General features: G+C 34.1%; 1 protein-coding gene across 1 annotated transcript in view; it reads left to right on the forward strand.

Annotated features, from left to right (window-relative positions):
- ARHGAP10 (Rho GTPase activating protein 10) overlaps positions 1-12,648 on the forward strand; it is a 95,336-nt gene that overhangs the window by 26,533 nt on the left and 56,155 nt on the right. The window contains exons 6-13 of the mRNA XM_070949101.1: positions 341-451; positions 767-871; positions 2,214-2,343; positions 4,820-4,926; positions 6,027-6,121; positions 8,305-8,386; positions 10,046-10,088; positions 11,120-11,185. Of these exons, the coding sequence (XP_070805202.1) occupies positions 341-451; positions 767-871; positions 2,214-2,343; positions 4,820-4,926; positions 6,027-6,121; positions 8,305-8,386; positions 10,046-10,088; positions 11,120-11,185 (739 nt within the window). The remainder of the gene's footprint in view (positions 1-340; positions 452-766; positions 872-2,213; positions 2,344-4,819; positions 4,927-6,026; positions 6,122-8,304; positions 8,387-10,045; positions 10,089-11,119; positions 11,186-12,648) is intronic.

Here is a 12,648-nt window from a genome sequence, read left to right on the forward strand (position 1 = left end):
TGGGGTCTGATAATTTTCGGTGGAAATTGTGCCTCTTTTAATAAACTGTTTCAATGCTTTATCATTATTCGTTTTAATTCATTGAGGAAAACGAAAATAGTTTAAGCCTAAACTATGATAGCTTTCCTGTCTGTTAATTTGTCAGTTCCCCTCATTTGCTGTAAAACATTTTAGAGAATTTTAACTTTTGCCACCTGAAATCCTTTGACCATAAAGTTTGGTGTGTATAATTACTTTTAAATTAATGCAAATGATTCTGTGTTAGATTGTGATAGTTGACATAAATTTCTGTATAGAAAATCTGAATCTTAAAAAAGCAAAACTATGTTTTTTTATGCAGGCAGACAATCAAATAGAGCAAAACAGAAAACATTTCTATGAGCTGTTACTTGTATATGTGTGTAAACTGCAAGAGATACAAGAAAGAAAGAAATTTGAGTTTGTAGAACCTGTAAGTAGAATATTAAAACATTTCTGAAAGAAAATAAATTTTAAAATAGAAAACAAATAAAAGTAGATTTAGAAATAAGTAAACATTTGCATTGTGTGTACTTTTACTATTTTACTGAAGTACATTTAATTATAGTATTCTGTGAATTATGAATGTACAGATTGTTATTTTTAGTGACTAAACAGTGGAATTATGTGATATGCCGTAAAGTCCCATTAAAGGCAGGACTTAATTTATTTAAAACTAAGAGGAAAGTAAAAGAAAGTAAAAAGAAATTACTCCTTTTCTGAAAAGAAAAATCTTACTGTGTTTTAGGTCCTGTCGTTTTTTCAGGGCATGTTTACATTCTACCATCAAGGTTATGAACTTGCCAAAGATTTTAACCATTACAAAATGGATCTGCAGATCAATATCCAGAATGTAAGTGAAGCCATCCTTCGAGGATATGTCCATCTTTAATTCTAACCCTGCTATTGCAATTTTGTATTTCTGTAATGCATGATGATTTTCTACAGAACTATAGAAATGTAATGCCATCTACAGGCTAACATGATATATGACTTGTTAAGACTTTCTGCAGTAACCAAATAAATATTTCTGCACATTTTGTATAACAATGGAAAATAAAATGAAATTATTTTCTCTACTAATATTTAATAAATAATGTTGAAATATAAATAATTTTGTTGACAATTCCATATATTGGACATTGTGTATCAAATTAATTAGAAATTGTAATATAAACTGTGAAAATTAATTTTCTGTATGGAAGGTTGGTGTTAAAAGCAATTATCTATAATGCTTATGTTCATATTTTAGTATGAAATCAAAACTACAGTGCTTAACAGCCATTATTTATTTATTTATTTATTATATTTATATTAGAAACTCAAATATTAAAACAGCTTTTATATATTGTATTGTCTTGTATTGTCTTACTTCATTACATAATATTATAAGTTTATTACCGTAAGTTAATGTAAATTATTAATTATTTATATAATATTCCACATTCAGGAGGAATTAGTACTGATAACACTGTTATTAATTTGATAGGCTTTCATATGTGGGTTAGATACAATGATGTCTTCAAAATGCATATCATCCACTTTAAATGTCTATGGAGCTTCTCATTCATTTAGGTCATGGTTGTTCCAAAAGTGCTTTTCCAAAAGGCAACTGTACTTTATTGAGTTTTTTTTCCCTTTGAAAGCATTTTACTTCTCATCCAAGAACTTCTTCAGTTCAGTTCAGTTAGTTGGGTGACTTTGGTCTAGGCATTGATTGTCAACCCTAGGAAAAAAGGCAAAAAATGTCAAAAAAACAACAACATTGAATGAACTTCATTAGGCATAAAAGTCTGCTGGGTGATATTTGGCCAGTCATTTTTTCTCAGCCCAACTCATCTCACAAGGTTGTTATTATGGGAAAAATAGGAGGAGGAAGTAATAATATTGAGTTGTTTATAACAGAAGTGGTATATAAATGAAAATTTTAAAAATGCAGTTAAGACAAAAGGTACACACAAAGCCAATCATTCCCTACTATCTCCAGTTAGTAAGTTTAGCAATCAGAGTGAAACTTTGGAAGAGTTGTAATCTTCCATGTTTCTGTTATCTGGGAAATGGTATTTAATATATTTGTAGCTGTATACAATTGACATATTAAATACCAGGAGGTTGTTAGTTGTGTTGATTTTTTTTTTTTTTAGAATTACGTGTTTATGGTTTTCTACTGTAAGTTTTAAAATCTTTTCTTGCAGACAAGAAATCGTTTTGAGGGAACAAGATCAGAAGTGGAAGACCTCATGAACAAAATCAAGCAAAATCCCAAAAAACACAAAAGAGCAAATCAATTTGCAATGGAAGGTTATCTTTACGTGCAGGAAAAAAGTAAGTTATTTGTTTAGTTTCATGGTAAGAATTTGTAAACGTGTATATAGGTTGTTTAGCAATGTTTTTTATCTGCTAAAAGAAATTGAATAAACTGTGATTACATATTGGCAAGCATTGCTTAATGACTGTTCTGGTTAGTGAGTTAAAGTTAAGACAGATATGAAAAATTAACTTTATGATTGCTCCTCATATTTACAATCATTGCAGCATTCCGGTGGTTATGTTTAAGTTTTAAGTTTAATGTGATTTATATGCCGCCCTATCTCCTATGGACTCAGGGCGGCTCACAACAATAAAATGCACAATTGCACATTAAAACAATATGAAATTAAAAGTCCAAATTAAAACAGTTTAAAATCAATTTAAAACTATTTAGAAACCCCCCCCACCCCATCAGTCCAGGCTACGAAACAACCAGGTCTTCAAATCATGGCGGAACGAGCGAAGGTCAGGGGCCATCCTGAGCTCCAAAGGAAGTTGGTTCCAAAGGGTGGGTGCACCCACAGAGAAATCTCTCCCCCTGGGAGTCGCCAGCCAACATTGTCTGGCCGACGGCACCATGAGGAGGCCCTGTCTGTGGGAACGCACCGGGCGACTGGAGATTGTTGCTGGCTGCAGGGGGTCCAACAAGTATCCTGGGCCTAGGCCATGAAGGGCTTTATAGGTGATAACCAGCACCTTGAACCTCACCCGAAGGGCAACCGGTAGCTAATGCAGGTCGCACAGGAGGGGTGTAACATGGGTGTGTTGGGACACTCCCATCACAACCCGCGTGGCCGCATTCTCCACCAGTTGAAGCCTTCAAGTGGTTTTCAAGGGCAGCCCTAGGTAGAGAGCATTGCAATAGTCAAGACAGGAGGTAACCAGCACATGAGTAACGGTGCGTAGGGCATCTTGATCCAAGTAAGGGCACAGCTGACACACAAGGCGGACCTGGGCAAATGCCCCACTGGTCACGGTCGCTACATGATCTTCCAGAAACAACCATGAATCCAGAAGGACACCCAAGTTGCGGGCCCTATCCACAGGGGGTAACACCTCACCCCCCGATGGTCAACGATGGAATATCTCGATTGGACCCAGATGCCGGTACCCACAGCCACTCGGTCTTGGCGGGGTTGAGTCGGAGCCTGTTCCTCCCCATCCAGGTCCGTACCGCTTCCAGGCAACAGGACATCACGTCGAGGGCATCACTAGGCTGGTTCGGGGTGGATATAAAAAGCTGGGTATCATCAGCATACTGATGATACTGCACCCCAAAATCATGGATGATCTCCCCAAGCAGCTTCATATAGATGTTGAACAGGAGAGGCGAGAGAACCGACCCCTGGGGCATCCCAAAAGTGAGGGTCCTCATAGCCGATCTCTGCCCCCCTGCCAACACCGCTTGCGTACGGCCCGAGAGATAGGAGGAGAACCACCGTAAAACAGTGCCTCCCACTCCCAACCCCTGAAATTGTCGCAGCAGGATACCATGGTCGATGGTATCAAAAGCCGCCGAAAGATCCAAGAGGACCAGAACAGAGGAGTGTCCCCTTTCCCGAGCCCTCCAGAGATCATCCACTAGTGTGACCAATGCCGTCTCCATGCTATGCCCCGGCCTGAAACCCGATTGGTATGGATCCAGGTAGTCTGTTTCCTCCAGGACCGACGGGAGCTGCCGAGCCACCACGCTCTCAACAACCTTCGCAACAAAGCGAAGGTTGGAGACCGGATGAAAGTTATTCAATATGGTGATTGAAATGTGGGTGCTTTGCAACCAGTTGGTGTTTACAACTGTTGCAGCACCCCATAGTCATGTGCTTTCCATATGTACTTCACAATTGTGAACTTCACGATCACCTTCCAACAAGCACAATTTATGGAACTGACAATAAAATTACAAGTCACAGTCTCAATTTCTGACCATGTGTGATTTGCTTAACGACTGCAGAAGAAGTGATATCATAAGTCCATCATAATCACATTCTGTTTCGCTTAATGCCCTCATAATTTAGTAATGGTGTTGCTAGTTCTAATTATGATAGTTAAATGAGAACTACCTATATAGGTTTTTTTTCTCCTTTCATTTTAGTTCCCTACGTTTCCTCTATTTCATTTCCTATGTTCTTAATAATAATTTTACATTTTCTATTGTTTTTGCAGTTGTGATTCTATTATTTATTTTATTTTATTTTATATTTTATATTTTATTTTATTTTATTTTATTATTTTATTATTTTATTTTATTATTTATTTTATTTTATTATTTTATTTTATTTTATTATTTATTTTATTTTATTTTATTATTTTATTTTATTATTTTATTATTTTATTTTATTATTTTATTTTATTATTTTATTTTTAACCAGCATACATTGGATTTATTTATTTGTTTTGGATTCATATGTAAGAATCTGAAAAATAGGCTGAATGGAAAAACATCTGTATATAACTAACAATTTGAAGTTTTAATTATTACTGTTTTGTGAAGGACCTGCACCATTTGGTTCCAGTTGGATAAAACATTATTGCATGTATAAGAAGGAATCAAAGAAGTTTACTATGTTACCTTTTGAACACAGATCAGGAGGAAAAAGTGTGAGTATATTTCATATCAAAAGAACAGTCAAAGAGATAAAATATGTTCTGTGTTGCTTCTCTATGTAAGTTGACATTTTCTTTTAAGTATTGTTAGATACAATATTAGGAATTACAAATAATAAGTATGGAGGGTTCTGAAATGGAATTTTGGAGATAGCAAAATACCCATATTTTATCCATAGTAATTTATTAATACCAAAGATATTTGAAAGCTTATTTGAAATAGTAACTTTCTAGTAAGGCACAAAAATTACATTCCATTGACCAGCTCTTTATTACATTCATTATATTTATTCAAATATACAGTACTTTTGCACAATATGTCTTTTTTCAGAAAACCTGTTCATATTAGCGATTTTCAAGTTCAAAAAACTCTTTGATAACTGTTTGAATATTCCAGAATCAGCAGCATTTCAGTTTTCTTATAATATTTATCTTCCCCATGTCCTTTCGAAATTATCAGTATAGCAATAGCACTTAGACTTATATACCACTTCATAGTGCTTTAAAGCACTCTCTAAGTGGTTTACAGAGTCAGCATATTGTTCCTAACAATCTGGGTCCTCATTTTACTGACATCGGAAGGATGGAAGGATGAGTCAACCTTAAACCGATGAGGATCAAACTCCTGGCAGTGATTAGAATTAGCCTACAATACTGCATTCTAACCATTGTGCCATCGTGGCTCATTGTATAGGCTACTGTATTGGTAGCAATCAAGGCAAAGTGATTTTTGTTGAAGTTTTGGTGACGGATTCTTCTTTTTCTGTGTCCAATATCTTAAAAGGTCAGTCAGCCAATTTAACTTGAGGGTCAGACAAGATGATGAGGAACATTTTCTGAAGTACCTCATCTGTTACTCAGTAAAATATTCTGTTACCCCTGAGAAATTTATTTGATGAATTCTAGATATGCATTATATTATTTTAGTGAATTCTAGGTATGCATTATATTCAGTTCCAAAAATTCTACAATATTGATGGATGCTTTCATTCTAAAAAAATCAAACAGTAACAACAATTAAACTTCTGTAAATTTTTCCTGACATTTTTAGTAATAGTCTCTGTCATCATATTCATGTAATTAATTTATTTCAGGGTGAATTGGAAGTCTATCTACTTCAGAACTGTACTAAAAGGAATACTGATTCTATAGATAGGCGATTTTGTTTTGATATGGAAGTAATAGAGAGGTAAGTCAGTCAGATGTATCTTAATATTACTTTTAAGTGAATTTATTTTAGCCTAAACAGTTCATTTGACATAACTATTCTTATAGGATGACCTTATAAGACCCTCTGATCATACAAACGTAGATTTGAGAGGCACCTTAAAATCTATTTAGTAGCCCTGCATAAAGTGCAAGAAATCTAGAAATAAAGCACCTCTAACCAATAACCAGTTTCTGTTTGAATATCTGCAGTGAGAAAGGGACCATAATTTTTTTATCATAGCTTCAGCACACACTGTTATTCTCATACATCTCCTAATGGTCAGCCAAAATCTATGGCCTTCTAAAACAATATGTTTAATTTTGCCATCTAGAATCAGAATTTTCCATTTTCAGTGTAGCAACAGTTCATATAAGTAAAGTGTATATAATACCTTTCAGTCCTCTTTTCCTTGTAATACCTGTAAAATAGCCCATCTTCATCGGAATGTTTTCCATACTTCTGATAATCATGCTAAAAACTGTAGCCTTGAAACCAATATGAAGAGTGGAATTCATGTGCACATTTGGTAAACAAAGGAAATTCACAGTCTTTGCATTAGGGTGTAGACTAAAGGGTGTAGATTAAATATTCTAATAAACTAAAAGATACCCAATCTGTTTGAAATTTTGAAATGGAGACATGTACAAAATGACTGTATCTTCTGGAGACTGCCAAGCATCAGACCACAATCTGCTATCTCCTCTAACAGAATTCTATTTTTGTCATTTTTTTACTAGCTAGATAACATTTTCAAAACATTGGACTGAAAATGTCCATCTTTTTTACTTTTTAAGATACAGTAAAATGTGTTGGACAAATTTATTATTATCAGGAGAGATGCGATATGAATACATTGGGCATTCTTATATACCACATTAGGGATCCTAATTTTAAACCCTGCATGCTTTTAGTGATTCAGTTTATTTACTGAATGTTTTTCCTGGGTTTACATATCATATATCCATTTCACTATTCTTTTTCAAAATAGAAAATGCAGGAAAAAAGTAAGAAATACAAAGTAAAATATATCAAAGTTAGAGAAACAGAGATTAGAGAAAATAAAAATAAATTAAATGTAAATGACATCAATGTCATTGACTTATCCATTTTCATTTCTGTTCTTTCAAATTATCCTTTGTATTTTTCTTAATTTATATTGCATTTCTATATTTATATTTTTAAATTTCAATAAAATTTATTATTAAAAATTATGTGATAATATTAATTTATCATTCTAATTTTTCTATTGTAGATTTTTCTATTTTCTATTGATCATTGTTTCAGGAAAAAGTCCATAACTATTGATGTCTTGATAAATTTCATAGATTAGGGAAATAGTCAAAAGATATAAATCTTTTACGTAGAACGTATTTAAGTGATGTGAACAATTTGTTCATAGACATATTGAAACTAGGTATTATATGCTATGGAATGGGACAGCCTAATTCAGTCTAAATGTCTCATCTCTTGTATAATGGAGTGATATCATATAAGCATAATGAGACATTGTATTACTTAAACATAATGATACAAAGTGGCTTTGTTTTATGAGCTTCAATAATAGCAATGGCACTTAGACATATATGCTGCTCCATAGTGCTTTACAGCAGTTTCTAAGAGGTTTACAGAGTCAGCATATTTCCTTCAACAATTTGGCTCTTCATTTTACTGACCTCAAAAAGATGGAAGTCTGAGCCAACCTTGAGGTCAAGATTGAACTTCTGGCAGTGGGCAGAGTCAGCTTGAAATTCTGCATTCTAACCACTGCACCACCACGGTTCCTCCTAATCTTTGAGCTCATATACTCTATTGGTTTAAAATGTCTTTTGGAATTGGCTTTAATAACTTTAGTTAAGGCTATCCAGAATTTCAGGTTCAGATATATTGACTTGTTTCATGTATTATGCTAAACCATTGTTTCTATGTGACTATGTGTGTCACATGTACGTGTTTGCATGGACGCTAGGTTTTGGCTTGTGTGCTTTTTTTCTTTTTAACCTAGCACTATGAACTACATTACAATTTCAAAGACATCTGATAGTTTCAAAGATGGTTATGATGCATTTGTAGAGTATAGTGATAAAAACTTTACATTACATGAAAATTAGTATTCAGTCGTGATTTAAATAACTCTGCTTTATTTAAATACTCTGCTTTTCCAGACCTGGTATGCCTTTCACCCTGCAAGCATTCTCAGAAGAGGACAGGAACATGTGGTTTGAAGCCTTAGATGGGAAGGAAACTGTAAGAGAATTATTATTTTTACAAATAAGTAAGCTTGAAAAGACTACTAATGCAACATAGACTATATTTATTATTAATTGTATAGTTTGTGTGACGTAACTTATGCATTACATGCTTAAATAAAAACAAGACATGTCACTGTTAAATTATAATACATCAGGGGTGGGTTCTACTTACTTTTACTACTGGTTCACAACAGGATCGCGCGCTTCTGCGCATGCGCAGATCGCTGATGATGACATCCAGGGTGATGGGCGGGGCCTCTCGCCAGTTTTACTACAGGTTCTTGTGAACCGGTCTGAACCGGGGGCAACCCACCACTGTAATGCATGCATACTGGCATAGAATTTTATGGATCAGTTGCATGATATATATGTGTGTATATGTGCATATACATCTATGCATGTGCATCTGTTTATGTGTTTTTAAACGTACATAATGGAAATATATACAAAAAATACACCTAGGAATAAATGAATTTTCCTTGTAAGAGGAAAAGCTATAATGTATAAATTGAACATAGACTAAAAGTGTGAAAATATATTACTGGGTTTTCTGAATTAAAAGGTTCCAGAAATGTCGCAGCATATATTTGTTACTGTCATTTTTGAAGAAAATTATCCTAAAGTAAATTTGCTTACAAATGAAGTTTAGATAACACTAGACAATAAAGATTTTGCTTCCAGAATGCTTTTGGGTGTATCTTGCAGAGTTTAAACTCCTAATCAAGAAAATAACCTGCAATTTAACCTAACGTACTGTTTTATAGAAGTGTGTTTTTACATAATGGCAATGTACATTCTTCAGTACCTATACTGAATGGCTATGTTGCACTAATGAAAGAAACATACAAAAATAACATGGAATTGTTGTTGAAGAATAACCAGTATGCTAAATATAACTGGAATATCTATAGATATCTAAAAGTAGTGGCTCTGCTGCTTGGAATGTATACCAATGTTGTATACCAAGTATTGTTATATATGTGTATGGGACAGGCATGCAAGAGAGTTGCATAAAAAGAAATGGTCACTCTGAAAGAGTTTGTTTCCAGGACAGAAAAATGTGGCCCATGAACCACTTGTTTTCTCTTTTTTTTAAATTTGATTTATATGCCGCCCTTCTCTGGAGTCTCAGGGCGGCTTACAATGCGTTAAGCAATAGCCTTCATACTTTTGTATATTTATACAAAGTCAGCTTATTGCCCCCACAAACTGGGTCCTCAATTTACCTACCTTAGAAAGGATGGAAGGCTGAGTCAACCTTGAGCCTGGTGAGATTCGAACTTACAGTAATTGCAGACAGCTTATGTTAATCACAATGCTTTTAGTCTGCTGAGCCACCAGGCCCGATGTTGATCTGACAAAGATATTTTTGCCACTGCTTCACATAAAACTTGGACTGTTGAAAAATTTTGTGAAAACAATTTACAAAGAAAGTGAAGATTTTCATTATTTGAGACAGAATAACTGATGCCAAGATTAAGGAAGGCATTTTTGTTTGCCCAATATCTTGGGCAAAGTAGTACTTTGATTCAATTCTAAACAACTCATTTTTGTCTTTTAATGGAGTGTGGTGTTCTTCCTTACTCAGATGTTTAATTGCTTGTATCTTGAGTGCAGTTAGAAGTTTACCTTTCTTTTTGTTTTGTTTTGTTAGGTGTTTCTCAATTTGAACAAGGCTAATACACAAAAAGAGGGAAGTAAGTACTAGAGTTAAAACAATCGTTAAATTAAAATTAAATTTTCCAGAATAATTTCTGAAAATAACTTTATTCTGGAAGTTTTAAAAGGTGTGAGCTACCCAGAGTTACCTACATGTCAGTTGGGTGGCTAAATAAATTTGTTAAGCAAACAAATAAACAAACTTTATTCTGTCTTGTGTACAAGTAGTCCTTGCTTATAACTACAATTGAGCCCAAAATTTCTGCTGTTAAGTGAGACATTTGTTAGGTGAATTTTGCCCCCGTTATAAATGTGAGTCAGTTGTCAAGCATCCAAATTTTGATCATGTGACCATAGGGATGCTGCAATGGTTGCAAGTGTGAAAATGGTCATAAGTCACTTTTTTGTAAGTGTCTTTGTAACTTTGACAAGTCACTAAATGAACTGTTGTAAGTTTATGACTACCTGTCCTGTTCTAGCTATGAGATAAAAAAACCATTTAAAATAAAATTGTGTTCCAATTTTATTCAGCTTAAGGTTGTAGAAGCCTTAAGAAAAAGCTCTGATGCCCCCTCAGTTTGATTCAGGATTGAAAGATAAAACTATCTAAATTTCAGTTCATAATTTTGAGGTTCCCCTGAATGGAAATGAACAAGTGATCATTTTATTAATGTAGCAGGATGAAAGTGCAAAAATAATACCTTTTGAATAAGTGCTCATTAATGAAGAAATATTTTGTTTTTTATGCATTTGTCAACTTTCTTTTCAAAGTAATATTTTTATTTTGTGACACTTTTCAACTTTCTTTTCAAAGTAATATTTTTATTTTGTGACACAAAATAAGAGGGAGAAAACAATTGGAGGGGGTTGTTTGTATAATAAACCCAATAGCCATATGTTGGGTTAATATATATTGCTTTTAAAACCCTTCCCCTGCTTCAGTGGTAAAAGTGATATAGCTATTGTTTGAATAGCTATAGCTACAAATATTTATATAGGTGGTCTTTCATTGTAACACGGGACATATTTCATTAGATCTGAAATATCTTCAATTTTTTTGTCTTCTTAGGTGCGCAGCTAGATAAGATTGGATTCACAATTCTCAGAAAATGCATTAGTGCTATCGAAAGAAGAGGTAAAGACAAGGATTCGTGGATTGAACAGAAAGAAATTATCTTTCATCTTGGCTATAATGAATCTTCTAATATTCATGGGGGGTGGGGAAACAGACTGGAAAAGTGGGAACATTCCAACTTCTACTCAGCTTTACTGTTTCATGAGCATAATCCTTGAACCCTGATGGTTTTCTTGCTATGGCTACCTTTTTAAGGCACCAAGTAAATCATGAACAGTGACCTTTTCCATCCCCACATACTAGCCTCCATGACCCTCTATATGTTTTACAGTATTCCTACAACTTGCACAAATGTATCTTTCTTTCGTGATCACCGAGAGGAAGGGAGATTAGGTTTCTTTTTTTTGCAGCAATCCTGCTCAAAGTCACTGGAATCTTGGGAGGAAAGAAGAAGTCTTGTAATATCTTCTTTTCTCCAACAATTCTGAACAGGCACGCTGGCAGAGAAAGAACCCAAAGCCATCAGACTTTTTTGGGGTAGGGGGAGGAATTTGGATTCCTCAGCAACGTTATTTGCAGATCATACGTTTCTCTTTTCAAAAAAGCAGACCTTCACAGAGTTGCTGGCCTACATGCATATTTTATACAGATATTTTACATAACTGGAACAGAACCTTCATCTTGTTACCGTTGCCATCTGTGTATCACAACAAAGGGAGTCATGTTGCCCACCTAAGAAATGAACACAAAAGAATTGCATACAGCATTCCAATATATTCCTCTTCTGAGAATTCATAGTTCCACTTCCCATATATTTGTTTTAAAGGCTTTCATGCATTTTCTGCACTTGTTATAATAATTCATTGCTGGAAAGATAGATGGCAGCAGTAAGCTATCATTCCTTGAAGATCTACAGCAGGATTTGCACTAGTGAGGAATTGAAAGGAACATAATAAAAATCTCGAAACCGCTTTTGGAAATAGCTCTACAAGATTACTAAGGACTGTCATAAGCATTAAAATATTCATTCTACAAAATATGTTATTAGAATAAGAGTTGAGCTTTTGTGACTTTCTAGGACTATAGCTTGTATTATCAACCATTGGCCACTGGATAGGCAAATTGGTCTAATAGCATCTGAATGGCTATAGCTTGGTTTTGCTGCTTTAGGACAAGATAGCAGTAATCCCCTAAATCATATTCACATATAAGCGTTACATCTAGGAGATGCCAGTAATATTTGGGAGCATACAAGATTCTTTAAATAACAATGCTATGTTGATGAGATCAACCAAAATCTGTAATGTATTGTTGCTTATTTTTTTTTACAATTTTTTATTTCATTAAAAAGATTAAAATACATAACCCAAAAGAAAAAATTGAACAGAGACAAAAGAGCTAGACAAAAATATTTAAAAAGTGAAGTAAAATAGGTAAATTAAAATACAGGACAAAAACATGTATTATTATAATATTACCTATTATTGCTTAGTTCCACTAAGAATTCTAACTATCATCAAGTC

The sequence above is a fragment of the Pituophis catenifer genome, unplaced genomic scaffold (assembly GCF_029215685.1).
Source record: "Pituophis catenifer annectens isolate HBS135680 unplaced genomic scaffold, rPitCat1.0.hap2 SCAF_8, whole genome shotgun sequence".
Lineage (NCBI taxonomy): Eukaryota > Metazoa > Chordata > Lepidosauria > Squamata > Colubridae > Pituophis > Pituophis catenifer.